The sequence below is a fragment of the Giraffa tippelskirchi genome, chromosome 3 (assembly GCF_054371585.1).
Source record: "Giraffa tippelskirchi isolate mGirTip1 chromosome 3, T2T-mGirTip1v1.2.pri, whole genome shotgun sequence".
Taxonomy (NCBI): Eukaryota; Metazoa; Chordata; class Mammalia; order Artiodactyla; family Giraffidae; genus Giraffa; species Giraffa tippelskirchi.
In genome coordinates, this window is record NC_137277.1 from 80,417,745 (window position 1) to 80,432,095 (window position 14,351).

A 14,351-nucleotide genomic window follows, 5' to 3' on the forward strand; every position below is an offset into this window, starting at 1 on the left:
TGATAGATTGATGAATGAATGTTTTGCTTGTTGGATCAAGTTTTATTTAAACCTTCCTACTGTAAAGATGTATTCATTTTTTTATTGCCCTGTTTCATTCATTTTTGTTCCCTTCACACTATTACTGGGCCCAATGAATATTTTAAAAATATACCTCAGTGGGTGTGTGTCTGTGTGTCTTTTTCCTATAACATGAAGTAAACCATTCTCAGCAGAAGTCACTAGCTTTAAAATAAGCAATCAAAAGTCTAAACCAATTGTCAAGAAAAAACTAGAAGTCATCATTAATTGGTGCATTACAATTTAGATTTTGAGAAGTGTGAATATGACATTGAGGTTAAATTATACAGTTCGTGGCATCTAGTATATAAGCAAGTCAAATGGGAATAGTGTGTCTTCTTTGGTATAAAAATTTTTATGGTTTGTACTTTATCACATTATATAATTTCCTCAGAGATTTGATCATGAAAACTTCTGAAACAAAATTTCAGATTCTGCACTTTGATACAGTTAATATAAATTACGTGTTTTTAAATGTGTGAAAACAAGAAAAAACTCTGAGCCTGTATGTGATCTCACCCAACATTTTTAAAGTAACTGATACAGGCCAGAAGCTCCTAGGAACTCAGGACACAGAAATGAATAAGACATGATATTTCTTTTGAGGAATTCACAATTCAGAGAGGGACGGATACATTAGCAACTAAGTTGCTGAAGGAATAATTATTTCTGCCGGTAGCTGATGGCACTGGAGCTTCATGGAAGAGATGACAGTGACTTTCAGTATATGGGAATCCCCAATCTTCTAGAGACGTTGAGGATATAATTTTGTTGAGCAGATTTGTTTTCCAGTCAAGCATTAGACATATTTTAAGGAAACCATCCTTAGGAGACTAAACAGAATGCTTTTGAAGAATAAACTGAGTTACAGGCCATTCATGAAGTGTGCTTCACATTGGAGTTCTCAGAATTCTGTATAACAGTTGCTTTTCCATTTGCAAACCCTTCCTGATTCTAATAGCTTCCCTGGGTACATACTTAGAATACATACTTACTTAGAATGAGAGATTTCTGTAATATCTTCTCAGTGTGGGTAAAAATAATTTTATTAGAAATTTTCATGATGTGCAAAATTATGTTTTAAAATTTGTTATATAATTGTGCGAAGATTTCTTTATTGTTAAAATATTTTTTAAAGACTCACACTTGTATTTCTCTTGTTCCAAAGGGGGCGCCATCTCTAAGCCACTCACAGATCAGACTGTAGCTGAGTCCCAGGAAGCTGTGTTTGAGTGTGAAGTTGCCAACCCAGATTCTGAAGGCGAATGGTTGAAAGATGGCAAACATCTACCACTGAGTAAAACCATCAGAAGTGAATCTGATGGCCACAAAAGGAGACTTATCATTGCTGCCACCAAACTAGATGACATTGGAGAATACACCTACAAGGTGGCCACTTCCAAAACATCTGCCAAACTCAAAGTTGAAGGTCAGTGATATAACAACAGAGTGGTCCATTTCAAATCATATTGCGTTTTGGACAGTTATCCTAAAAGTCAAATAGTGTAATCATTTTGGGTGCCATAAATCCTCATTTCATAAAATCATTATAAATTCTTGAACTTTCTGAGCCATATACCACAGGTGCAAAATTGCTTCTGAGTTTATATGAAGAAGCCATGTCTTGGGTTCCAACTCTATGAAACAGCAAATTAGATGCTCTTATTCCCTAGTCTTCTTTCATCCTTCTCTAATCCGTTGATTAAGCTATTGGTATACAGCTAAGTGAAGTTGCTCAGTCATGTCCTACTCTTTGTGACCCCATGGAATGTAGCCAGCCAGGCTTCTTCATCCATGGGATTTTCCAGGCAGGAATACTGGAGTGGGTTACCATTTCCTTCTTCAGGGGACTTTCCCAACCAGGGATTGAACCCAGGTTTCCCGCACTGCAGGCAGACTCTTTACCATCAAGCCACCAGGGAAGCCCAGTATAGAGCTATATAAACTTCATAGAAAAATCATTGTACAATGTACTTTTCAAACTGGGTCCTAGATTTTCCAGAGTAATCGCAAAGTGTCTTATTTTAAAAACTTTGGAGATGCTGCATAACTACGAAAATTGTTGATAACCATTCATTTGCAAGATGACCAGGTAACAGTCTTATTCAGGAATTCTCGTACTTGATGGTATCATCTTTATTTCCTACACCAATCATAAATTTGTCCTCAGCTGTCAAAATTAAGAAGACTCTGAAGAACCTCACGGTGACAGAGACACAGGATGCTGTTTTCACGGTGGAGCTCACACACCCTAACGTAAAAGGTGTCCAGTGGATCAGAAACGGCGTTGTGCTGGAATCCAATGACAAGTACACTATCTCAGTCAAAGGAACAGTTTACTCCCTGAGAATTAAAAACTGTGCCGTGGTGGATGAATCTGTTTATGGCTTCAAGCTTGGAAAGCTGGGAGCCAGTGCCAGACTGCACGTTGAGAGTAAGTTGACTTAGAAACACTTTGTAAGTTGCCACCTCATGGTTACCATGAAGTGAAGCATATCACTAAATGGCTTCATCTTTCCCCATCAGCCGTCAAGATCATTAAGAAGCCAAAGGATGTGACTGCCTTGGAAAATGCCACCGTTTCCTTTGAAGTTAGCGTTTCCCATGACACAGTGCCAGTAAAATGGTTCCACAAGAATGTAGAGATTAAGCCGAGTGACAAACACAGGCTGGTCTCAGAAAGGAAGGTCCACAAACTGATGCTGCAGCATATTTCCCCCTCGGATGCTGGGGAATACACAGCTGTGGTAGGGCAACTGGAATGCAAAGCAAAACTATTTGTGGAGAGTAAGTATGAGACAGCCTTGGCAGCATTGCTAGGTAGTCTTATTTGTTTGCTTCATCTTAAAAAAAAAAATATATATATATATATATTAACCAGAGTGCTCTCTGATTTTTCCCAAGCATTACATATTACAAAAACCATGAAAAACATTGAGGTGCCCGAGACCAAAACTGCCTCCTTTGAGTGTGAGGTCTCCCACTTCAATGTACCTTCCATGTGGCTGAAGAATGGCGTGGAGATTGAGATGAGTGAAAAGTTCAAGATTGTGGTGCAGGGAAAACTCCACCAGCTAATCATCATGAACACCAGCACAGAGGACTCAGCAGAATACACATTTGTCTGTGGCAATGACCAAGTCAGCGCCACCCTCAAAGTGACCCGTAAGTAAATACATGTGTATATAGAATACCCAGTAGACTCATCACCCCATAGCCTACACTTTTTCTTCCTCATCTACTGTGTGCACACTCAGTTAGGTATCTGGATAAAATTTTTGATTAGAATAGCATTCAGAGACTCTCTATAAAGATGCTCCAGTGTCTATCGCTTGCTTTTTCTGTTCCCCTGTCACTTGGCATAATCCTGTAGAGCGGTACCTCTCTGAACTGTGATCACTTGAACAGACATACTAAAAACATTCCAAGGTTTTGTTCTGTGCCTGTTATAACCCATGTCATACTGACACGAAATCTCCTTGGGTATATTTGCTTCCCCTTTTGCAGCAATCATGATTACATCCATGCTGAAGGACATCAATGCTGAAGAAAAAGACACCATTACCTTTGAGGTGACAGTGAACTATGAAGGCATCTCTTACAAATGGTTAAAGAATGGTGTGGAAATCAAATCAACTGACAGGTGTCAGATGAGAACCAAAAAGCTCACCCACTCACTGAACATCAGAAATGTCCACTTTGGGGATGCTGCTGAGTACACCTTTGTGGCTGGAAAAGCTACCTCAACAGCCACTCTTTATGTGGAAGGTATGGTTTCATAAATGTCATATCCATAAAAAGAAATGTCAAGCACACTACATAAAATGTTAGTGCATCAGCTAATGAATGAATAAATAAAGTGTATCTATACAATGAAATATTACTTAGTAATAATAAGGAAGTACTGCTAAATATTACAGCATGGATGAACCTTAACCTTATACCAAGTGAAAGAAGCTAGTTACAAAGAACCACATATTTTATGAATCCAGTTACAGGAAAAGTTCAGAATGCACAAATCAATAGAGACATAGATTTGTGCCTAAGTCTGCGGGAAGAACAGTGCATGGGGTCTGGAAGGTTATGGCTAAGGGATATGTGGTTTCTTCGGAGGGTAATGAGAATGCCTTGAAATTGATTATGGTGATGGCTGTACAATTCTAAGTGTACCAAAAGCCCCTAACGTTGTATGCTTTCAGTGGGTGAATTGTATAGTATGTAATCATATCTTGGCAAAGCTGTTAGAAAGGTTAATTCTTTTACATGCTATTCTCCAGCTCGTCATATAGAATTCAGGAAACACATTAAGGACATTAAGGTTCTCGAGAAGAAGCGAGCCGTGTTTGAATGTGAAGTTTCTGAACCTGACATCACCGTGCAGTGGATGAAAGATGGCCAGGAGCTGCAGCTAGTGGACAGGTCCGTTGGTGTGTTGTGCCCCCTCCCAGTGATTCCCAGTTTCCTTTGAGTCGTCATACATTAAACCCCACTTTCCATTTCCTCCACAGAATAAAGATACAGAAGGAGAAGTACGTCCACCGCCTGCTGATCCCATCCACGCGGATGTCCGACGCCGGGAAGTACACAGTGGTGGCTGGGGGCAACATGTCCAGTGCCAACCTCTTTGTCGAGGGCAGAGATGTTCGCATCCGAAGCATTAAAAGGGAGGTTCAGGTAATTGTCCACGTGCTGAGTTTTTAGAGGTATCATCAATAGCACCTAATCTATCATTTTGTCACTTAATTTTTTGACTTTAAAATTTTCCAACCACTGTCTTCTAAAAAAATGAAATCAGCTTATCCCTGGCTTAACACTCTTATACTGATATCAACTTAGTCACAGTTTCCTCTCACTTAGGGGATAAGTGTGTCCTCTGCAGCTGTCTAAATACTTTAATGAAAGCAGCTGTAGAAACTTCACCACTTGCCAAGCAGCACCAGCTCGAAAAGAACTGAAATTTAAATCGTGGTGTTTGCACAGCAACTGGAATTCAGGGAATTCAGAACAAGGTGGCTTTTTCTAGAAGCCTTCTACTGTGGAAAGGCAGCTGTTTAGGGACTTGGCTGGGAATACACCCTCTGAGCAAAGCTGGATTCCTAGCAGGGATGCTGAGAAAACACCTTCGCTCTTGACTGCCTGTGTAGAGCTTGTCCTCAGGGGTGCCAGTCTTCCCACAAGGTATAATGCGGGTAATATGTGAAGAGAAGCAGTACTTGAGTTCACACTTATGATGTTGCTCATCTACTAAGAGCCAGGCATTACAGGCTTTATTTAGTCCATAGTGAAAAAGCCTTCAATGAAGACTCAGATGACCTAGATATGTCTTCCCTCCTCTGCTGTCCAATTCTGAGCCTTTATTTCTTCACTTTAAAAAATGAGGATAATAGTTCCTGCCTAAGTCACAAGGTTATTGTTTACATCATATGAAATCAAATTGAGTAGTAACTTAAAAGGGCTTTGTCAGTGAAAACAGCCCTCGGATGTAAAGTGTCATTATTTCTGTTATGATAAACTAAGAAGCAAACATTTAAGGATGAAATCATTGTCTCCGTGAAGGTATAAGCATAATTCTCTGCAAAAGAAGTGTGGGCTCCATCTGTCCAAGTACAGGGAGAGAAAATTGAGAGGGTACTATAACAAGTCAACTTCCTATATCATGTGTGGGTTTGGCATGTTCTTCAAATGAGCTGGTTTAGAAACGGGTTAAAACCAAAAGGAAACCAGGACTTCAGTGTTCTTTTTCTGTTGCTCCATCAAAAGGTTATTGAGAAACAACGTGCTGTTGTTGAGTTTGAGGTCAATGAAGATGATGTTGATGCCCACTGGTATAAAGATGGCATTGAAATCAATTTCCAAGTTCAGGAAAGACACCAGTATGTGGTGGAGAGAAGAATCCACCGGATGTTTATCTCTGAGACCAGGCACAGTGATGCCGGTGAATACACCTTCGTAGCAGGAAGGAACAGGAGTTCTGTTACGCTCTATGTCAATGGTAGGTAGAGACGTTAACATGTCTGTTCATCCATCTGTGGTAATCCCCCCACTTCAATTTACTAAACTTCTGGTAGACCCTGGGCAATTTCTCAAGAACCCATGGTGCTTGTATGTTTGGGGCTACATGTATTTTCATGTTATACCTGTGGAAAAGGGATGGCAGCTTTAAAAGGGATTAAAATGTCATTTCTAGGAAGCACCTAATGGCTAGATTCTTATTCAGTCGGTCAACACTATCAAACTTTCACTGTGTGTCAATTATACTAGACCCCAAGTGGGTTTCTAGGTAGAGCAATCAGTGTTCTGGTTCTCTGCCCTTGGCCCTAACTGCTTGAGCACTTGTAGCACTACCAAGCAATGGGGCATTTCCACCTCTAGCAGGGCATGCATGGGAGAATCTAGAGAGCCACAGGTGAGTTCCAGGAGCTCTGACTTCAGAGGGGAATTTCACATGCTGCCAAACCAGGGGCGCAACATTAAACCACCGACTTCTCTTATGAGGAACCTTTGAGCTGAATGAGGCTGGTCTAGGTCTGAGGCTAGCCTCCATACACAGAGAAAATGCAACCTCTGTTCCTGTCCTGACCGTGAGTCCTATCTGTCTGAACAAATACTCCTGAGACAGTCGAAGGAACACTAAGAGAAATCTCAAGTTTCATAAAAATGAACCATATTGCCGACATTCCCTCGGGCCCTGGAAGACCAAACAGTCATGGTTCAGTTATTACAATTTCTGTATTAGTGGTAGAGAAACTGAGCAGCGTAGTAAAGGTCTTTCCATGTGACCATGTCAGAAAACAGCCTCACAGAAGTCATTTCTTGGCTCATGAGCCACTCAGTTTCCCTTAGTCATCGTGACACCAAGAATATGTTCTGATTAGCCTAACAGGAAAGTTGATTTTTAAAAAATTACCTAATTGCCTTTAGATCTAAAATGACATTCATTCACTCATAATGATTGCACTTCATTGGCACCAGTATCTTTAAAAAATGACTATGACACATACACAAATACTTGCAAAACAGACCTGAATGGGATAATCGAGCTCACCACGGGATTTGCCCAATGACTGTTAAAAATAGGTAGCATGTGGAAGTGTTCCAGTATTCTTTAGGGGACTGTCCACTGCTCCTCAATTCAGACCCCAGCCAGGAAAGGGGTGATCATATTATGTTGAGAAACTCAGCACTTGCAGCACCTACCTACCCCCCAAATATCAAAAGTATTTTTCTAAAGCTATTCCCTCTACTTATGGACAGAATTCCATTTTTTTTTTCCTACTTAGCATGAGGAATATTCTAACATTCTGAGACAATTAAAGATACCACAATTCCAAACTTCTGTTTCAGGGTACATAACCACTTGGCAGTGAACTAACATGGATTTTCCAGTGCTTTCCTGTGTTTTCATGGGCTATCTGTCTTCTTTTCTTCCCAGCCCCAGAGCCACCCCAGATTCTGCAGGAACTCCAGCCTATTACCGTGCAGTCTGGCAAGCCTGCCCGCTTCTGTGCTGTGATATCCGGCAGACCACAGCCCAAAATTTCCTGGTATAAAGAAGAGCAGCTGCTTTCCACTGGTTTCAAGTGCAAATTCCTTCACGATGGGCAAGAATATACACTTTTGCTCATTGAAGCCTTCCCAGAGGACGCAGCCGTCTACACCTGTGAAGCCAGGAATGACTACGGAGTTGCCACCACCTCAGCATCACTCTCTGTGGAAGGTAGAAATGCCTTGCTACTTCTCAGCTTAAACTGAAACCTAAGAAACTCGCTTTTGCATTCTCCCAGGGCATTTAAAAAATACAGCTTGGAAGTCCTAAAAGTAGATTGCTATACGACTTGGAAACTTTGAAAGGGCTCCATGGCCAGATAAATTAAGAGAAATTGGCTTGCTTCATTCTGAGAGGTCTGTAGGGTGACTTAATTCTGACGACTCTTGTGGTCCCTTTCTTTAGTTCCAGAAGTTGTGTCTCCTGATCAGGAAATGCCAGTTTATCCTCCTGCTATTGTCAGCCCACTTCAGGACGCTGTCACTTCTGAGGGACGGCCAGCCCACTTTCAATGCAGAGTTTCTGGAACAGGTAGGTTTACCAGGAAGGGTAGAATTGCTAATATTTAAAAAGACTGATTTAAGTGAAGAAAAGGTTTTCTCACCCCTTCCTCCCTTACAAACAGTTCTCATTCATAATTTGAAGTTTAATGGGCATCTTGCAGAACATTTACTTGAATTACTGAATTAAGAATTAGATCAGTGTTTCCCACCACTATTTTTAGGACTATACACCTGAAAATAGTGAAGATGATAAATTTCATGCTATGTGTTTAAAAGAAAAATTCAGTGTTTTTCAGTGTTTTAAACTTACAAAAATGTCATGTTTTCTTTATGGTTGTAGTCAGACTTTTGTTACCTCTTGAAAAAATACAACAAAACCTACAATCATTATTAAATTAATTATAATAGCATCTACATATTTTTTAAAAGAAGAGTCTATTTATATGTAAGACGTTCAGTCTACAGACAGGGCTTGTGTGAAAAGGCACATGCATTTAGAAGGCGTGTCTGGTACTGGACAAAAGTGGGGGCCTGACGATTGGAGAGGTTGAATTTGAATCTTAGCTCCACTGTGTGACCTTCAGCAAAGACATGATTCCTCTGGTTCTCTTTCCCTCATGAATAAAGTGAGGATAATAAAGCAGTCATAAAATATACATTTCATGAGGGCAGGGATTCTTAATATCGAAAACCTGATGCCTGAAAAGCAGTAGCTACTAGAAGAAAAGCTCTGTAAAAGCAAGAGTAGATCCTTGTCCTAGGATAGCTCTGGACATAGTAGATGCTCAGTACTTGTTGATTGGACAAAAGCATGATTGTTAAATGGCTGATATCCCCTGCTTCAGATCATTCATTCATCATGATTATTTTAGATAACCCACATTAGCACGTAGCACAGTGCCCATCTAAAAGTAATCCCTCAATCTATTAGCTGTTACGATTTTTTAATTGCTGCATGTTTCCCAAAGACCATTAGCCCCTCCCATCCCCCCAGGAGTATGACCTTAGTAGAATAAGACAGAATGTTTGGAGCCATTTTTACCCAATGATGATTTTAGATTGACAGGGTAAGCCAACTTTATCCCAGCTGAAAATCCTTCTCTCATTTTCTTGGCTTTTATATGCCACCACAAAGGGAAATTGTCCCAGCTTGGGCATCTCACAGCACTCCTAGTAAGTGTGTTTTGTTTATAGTGCTTCTCCCATTAGTTTATGACCCAGTCTCTACCTTGCCAGAGGCCATTTTCCTAAACAAGTTAGTATTTCTACCATGCTTCTATCACCTAATGATTTCCTCCTCTGATTTGGAGATGCTGATCTAGAAACCAAATAGACCCACTTGATTTTATGAGCATAATTAAAGGATACAAAGTATATAAAGCACTTATAGGCGTGACATGGCTGACAAGTGGCTGGTACTCAATATATTAATTTTATTACAACCACTGAAAGGAATTATAGAAACATAAAAGTCTGGTAATGGGGGACCAACATAGATAAATACTGTAGACTTTATTACTTTAAAACATAATATTTGAGAAACCCTAAATATTAAGAAATCAGAACTGAATTGATAATATCTTACTAACACAAGAAAGAAAAAGCAATTTTAATTTTAAATTCACCAAAGTCACACTAAATAATTTATCTATTTGTTGAATTTTTAGAGGAAAAATTTTGAATAATTATATGTAAATATGGATTATCTAAAGTAGTAGTCTTATATATATTTATATAGTGATTTTTTAGGTAAGTCATTTTATAGTTTGCTTTTAGGATGTTGTAAAAATACATCTGAATCTTTAGCAGACCTCAATTGGGATAGCAAAAGAAAAATATCTTTTCTATATGGGCAATGTCTTTAAATGTTTGAATGGACTTTATAAATTCATGTGATCATTAACTCTCTCTGTGTGGCAATATTTAGATATATACAGAGGTTTTAGCATCCTGTCATAAATGTATTTTCTATGTAACAAAAATTAAATGCATTGAATAAAATGCCTTTTTAAAATAAAAGCTTACTGGATCACATTGTTTCATGCCCTTCGGACTGAAAATATTTACACAGCTTGCCTTAAGAAAGTAAATGCAGCTCTACTTTCTGCAAACTGGAAAAAAAAAAAATGTAGGCTGAAGCCCTAGTCTCATGTTATGGGAAATCAATACTTAACAAAACACAGAATATGGTCCGAGCTATCTGGCGGTGCTTTTATGAGTGAGAATGTTGTCAACTGAAGGTCTCTGGTGCCACCTACTGGTAGCATAGAAATTTGGAAGAGTAGAATTTTAAAACGTAAATATTTGCTACTGTTCATTCTGTAATGAGTCAGTATCATTTGGAGGCTTACAGAGTGGCAACTAGCTAAGTGAAATGATAAATAATTAGTTAGGCAGTGAGGAAGGCCCATCGCTCATTTAAGCATCTCTTTTGTTTTATTCTACCAATATTTGTGTCCTGCTGTTGAGACATCATGCTAGGTTCTAGCGCTCCCACACCTGACCCTGGCTTCACGGAGCTCAGTGTGTAGGTGAGGAGATGCACGGCTAGATTCCAAGGTCGTAAGTGCTGTAACAGCCCACCTACTCAGTGCTCTCTGTCTGGGAGACAGCTGGGGAAAGATGCATGGATGGCACACTGAAGAATTAATGGCTTATTGAGCACAAGGGTGCTTCAGACAGAAAACGACATTTACAGAGTCCTAAAGGTTTCCAGAACACTTGTGCTGGCAACAAGTGGTTTAAATATGGTCATGTAATGAGGGAGCTGAGAGGCTAGAAAAGAAGGCAAGGGCCAGATACTAAAGTTATTAGTATCCTATGGTTAGTTAGGACTCCTGTTTACTTTGAGGAATCACTGAGAGATTTTTAAACCCCTCAGTAACATGATCAGGTTTTAGAAGCAACACTGATAATGAAAGGAGGAATGGACAGATGTGGGAGATGAGACTGGAGGTGAGGAGCCAGCAGAGAGGCTGGTATTCTTTCATATCATAAGGATAGGCTTGGAAAGTGTTGACAACGATGGTAGTCAGAAGAAAGAAGGGGGCAGATTGTGCAAGAGTTCAGGAGGTAGAATGAATGAGACCCAGGGACCAAATACAATGGTGTAGCGGGGGTGAGGAGCAGAGGTTGTGGGGTGGCCTCACAGGAGCTAGGAGAAGCCAGTGGCTGACACAGGGACTGGTAGTCCAACGAGAAGCACCAAGTCCACTACCAAGACAGATCTTGCCCTTTAGCTCATTTCTTACAGGCAATCCATGCCTGTCCTCCTGCTTCATTCAGTTCACCAAAGGAAGAAGTTGTCAGGAAAAATAAGCTTTCTTGTGAGGACTAATACTCTCTACCCTTCCCTTTCCATTGAGGACTAAACAAACAAACCAAGTGTTTGTAGGATGACTTTTACATCCTATGTGATAATATTGCTTTTATATCCTATGACCCTGTTTCTTTGGCAAGTTGTTGAAGGCATTGCTGATCCCTTGTGAGGTTAGCTATTCTTGCTTTAATGAATGACTGTGCTTATTGTTTATAAAGCCCTTTCCTCTGTGTGTCATGGAATTCACACAGCAGTTTTATAGCCTATGAATTATTATGCTTCTTATTTTACAAATGAGAAGACTTATTCAAAGAGATTAGCTTACATGTCTAAGGTCACATGGCTGATAAATTGTATTGTCAGGATTCCATTTCCTATTTTACCTTGCTACCTAAGGAAGTGGAATGATTTGTTTCTTTAAAAGGGGCACTTGTTTATAAACAACTACCATAGTGGGAAGTGGGGGAAACCTTCATAAACTAGTAGTTATGCAAAAATGCAAGCAAACACTAAATGATTGGACTGTTGGAAGATCTCCATGGATCATATTGAGATAAGGAAGTAACATAATGACCACATTGCAAAAAGAAGATGCTTTTGATTTTGGCTTTTAAAACAAGTAACTGAATTTGAATCTACATTCGACTTACAGGGTTATAGCTTTAGTGAAAGGATACTAATTTTAAAAGTACACATCACCTTAAACTTTAACAGCATATACTATTTTATCCTTGGTTTGGGTTTTTATTTTCTATCATTTTAAGATGGTTCAAATCCTTGTGTGGAAATACCTAGTTATAGTATTATTTATTATTACTGCTGCTTTGAAAAAAAGCCAAATTTATCTAAGATGCTCAAATTTCATGAATCTTTCTTTCAGTTTTAAAGATTATTTTCTGATGTGCTGAGACCTTCCAATGCTTGCCCACTGGTAACAAAATAGTAGAGGTTTTTTTTCTTCAGCCTTCAATGGTATCTCTTTTAGACCTTATGGAGTATTGATCATTTCAGCTCTAATTTTGATGGATCTTTCTCCCTAAACAGATTTTCCTCATTTCCTGTCTCAGTAGGCAACCAGTCTCAGTCACCTTGAGAGGTCACTATTTCTCAGGACAGTCCTTCTCTCAAAGTCACCGAATGTGTAAAAATCTCATCTTTGCTTCCATAGTGTGACATGCAAATGATTACAAAGAATATAACTAAAATTGTAAAATTTCAAACATTTTAACCCGTCTATAAGCTGGATTTCTCTAAAATCATGTTTCCTTCTTAAAAATGACAAGAAATTATATAAGATCAGATGTGGCATGCCCAAAAGTATCATATTATTTAGATAAATATAAAATTAGTCACCTATATAGTCCATTTTGTGTTTGCAGGTAAATAAAAATATCCACTTTGGGTAATTTAAAGATCCTTTTCCTTTTGTATTACAGATCTAAAAGTGTCTTGGTACAGCAAAGACAAGAAAATCAAGCCATCTCGGTTCTTTAAAATGACCCAGTTTGAAGACACTTACCAACTGGAAATTGCAGAAGCTTTTCCAGAAGACGAAGGAATTTATACTTTCGTTGCCAGTAATGCTGTAGGTCAAGTCTCAAGCACAGCCACTCTGAGACTAGAAGGTATGGTAAAACAGTTTTAAGAGCCACATTTAAACATAGATCTCATCTTACAATGTCAGTAACAATCACTAAGGATTTCATGTAAATCATCGTTGGTCCTACCTTTCTCTTAATGTAACTAATTGTTTCCATGTTACATGCAATGTTCTCTCTTTTCAGTTATCCCCTCCCACTATGAATCACAGAGCATATCATCTTTTATTTTGCCCTGCTTTGTCTCCATAGTATTTTGTAATGTATTGCTCTCATTACCAGCTTTCATGCTTCCTGAGCAGCATGTATCAGAATGGGGAGAAACATATGCTAAAGAATTAGGTAGATTTGTTTTCTCATCTGGTTAGCATGAAAATTTTTAAAAAGAATTTTTCTGTGTAAGGGTGTTCCTATCCCACATGGTATTGACAAAATTCTGATTTCCCAGAAGCTACTGTGGATGATTTCAGGTCTGTACATCAGCTGGATGTGTTTCGCCATCATTCAAAGAATGCTTGAGGATTGAGAGGCTCAGCTGTGAGATGGTTTAACATTTTTCTATTACTTGGGGCTCTTAAATTGCATTCAGGAACACTTCCTCAGTATCAGGGCAAGGGAGGGCGCTTTGATTCAAAATGAGATAGTATTTTTATACAGTCAGACTATTTTTCCTGAGCAATTTAGTCTCTAATATTTTTAAAATTTATTTGTTTTTGGCTGCATTGGGTCTTAGTTGTGGCTCGCTGGGTCTTCGTTGAGGCAAGAGGGCTTCAGCCCTGTAGGTGTGACATATGGCCTTAGTTGCCCCACAACATGTGGGACCTTAGTTCCCCGACTAGGGATTAAACCCATGTCCCCTGCATTGGAAGGCGGCCTCCTAACCATTGGACCACCAGGAAAGTCCTTAGTCTCTATGATATTAAACACATACAAATACATGAGGAGTTAAGGCAGCTCTCACTTTTTTCCCTTAATTTTAAAAACTTCATTTTGATAATCAGAGGTTTTCTTAACAATCAGTGTAATGTGGTTTACCAAAAATAAAAGCTGGTCTTACAACCGGAGGGGGAAAAAATAACAGAAAACAAGAACATCTAACCTGAATTGCATACTCTGCTACTGCCTTCATGAACAATGTATGAAATTCCTTAGACTATTTATGCCTCAGCGTGTCTGGAGAATGGTAGGGAACTTGTATGGTTTTGAATCAGTAGTGGCATATGTTGACAAGGCATCAAGATTGGATTAGATTCTAGTCCCCCATTGAAATTTGCACCCCAATGAGTTCTGGTTTCAATGCAGGGTATGTACGACATTAAAGGTTG

General features: G+C 39.2%; 1 protein-coding gene across 1 annotated transcript in view; it reads left to right on the plus strand.

Annotated features, from left to right (window-relative positions):
- The window catches only part of TTN (titin), a 274,932-nt gene that overhangs the window by 35,488 nt on the left and 225,093 nt on the right, over positions 1–14,351 (plus strand). The window contains exons 34-44 of the mRNA XM_081579499.1: positions 1,229–1,489; positions 2,231–2,494; positions 2,587–2,847; positions 2,965–3,225; positions 3,568–3,828; positions 4,338–4,479; positions 4,569–4,734; positions 5,821–6,052; positions 7,493–7,777; positions 8,012–8,137; positions 12,865–13,053. Coding sequence (XP_081435625.1) covers positions 1,229–1,489; positions 2,231–2,494; positions 2,587–2,847; positions 2,965–3,225; positions 3,568–3,828; positions 4,338–4,479; positions 4,569–4,734; positions 5,821–6,052; positions 7,493–7,777; positions 8,012–8,137; positions 12,865–13,053 — 2,448 coding nt within the window. The remainder of the gene's footprint in view (positions 1–1,228; positions 1,490–2,230; positions 2,495–2,586; positions 2,848–2,964; positions 3,226–3,567; positions 3,829–4,337; positions 4,480–4,568; positions 4,735–5,820; positions 6,053–7,492; positions 7,778–8,011; positions 8,138–12,864; positions 13,054–14,351) is intronic.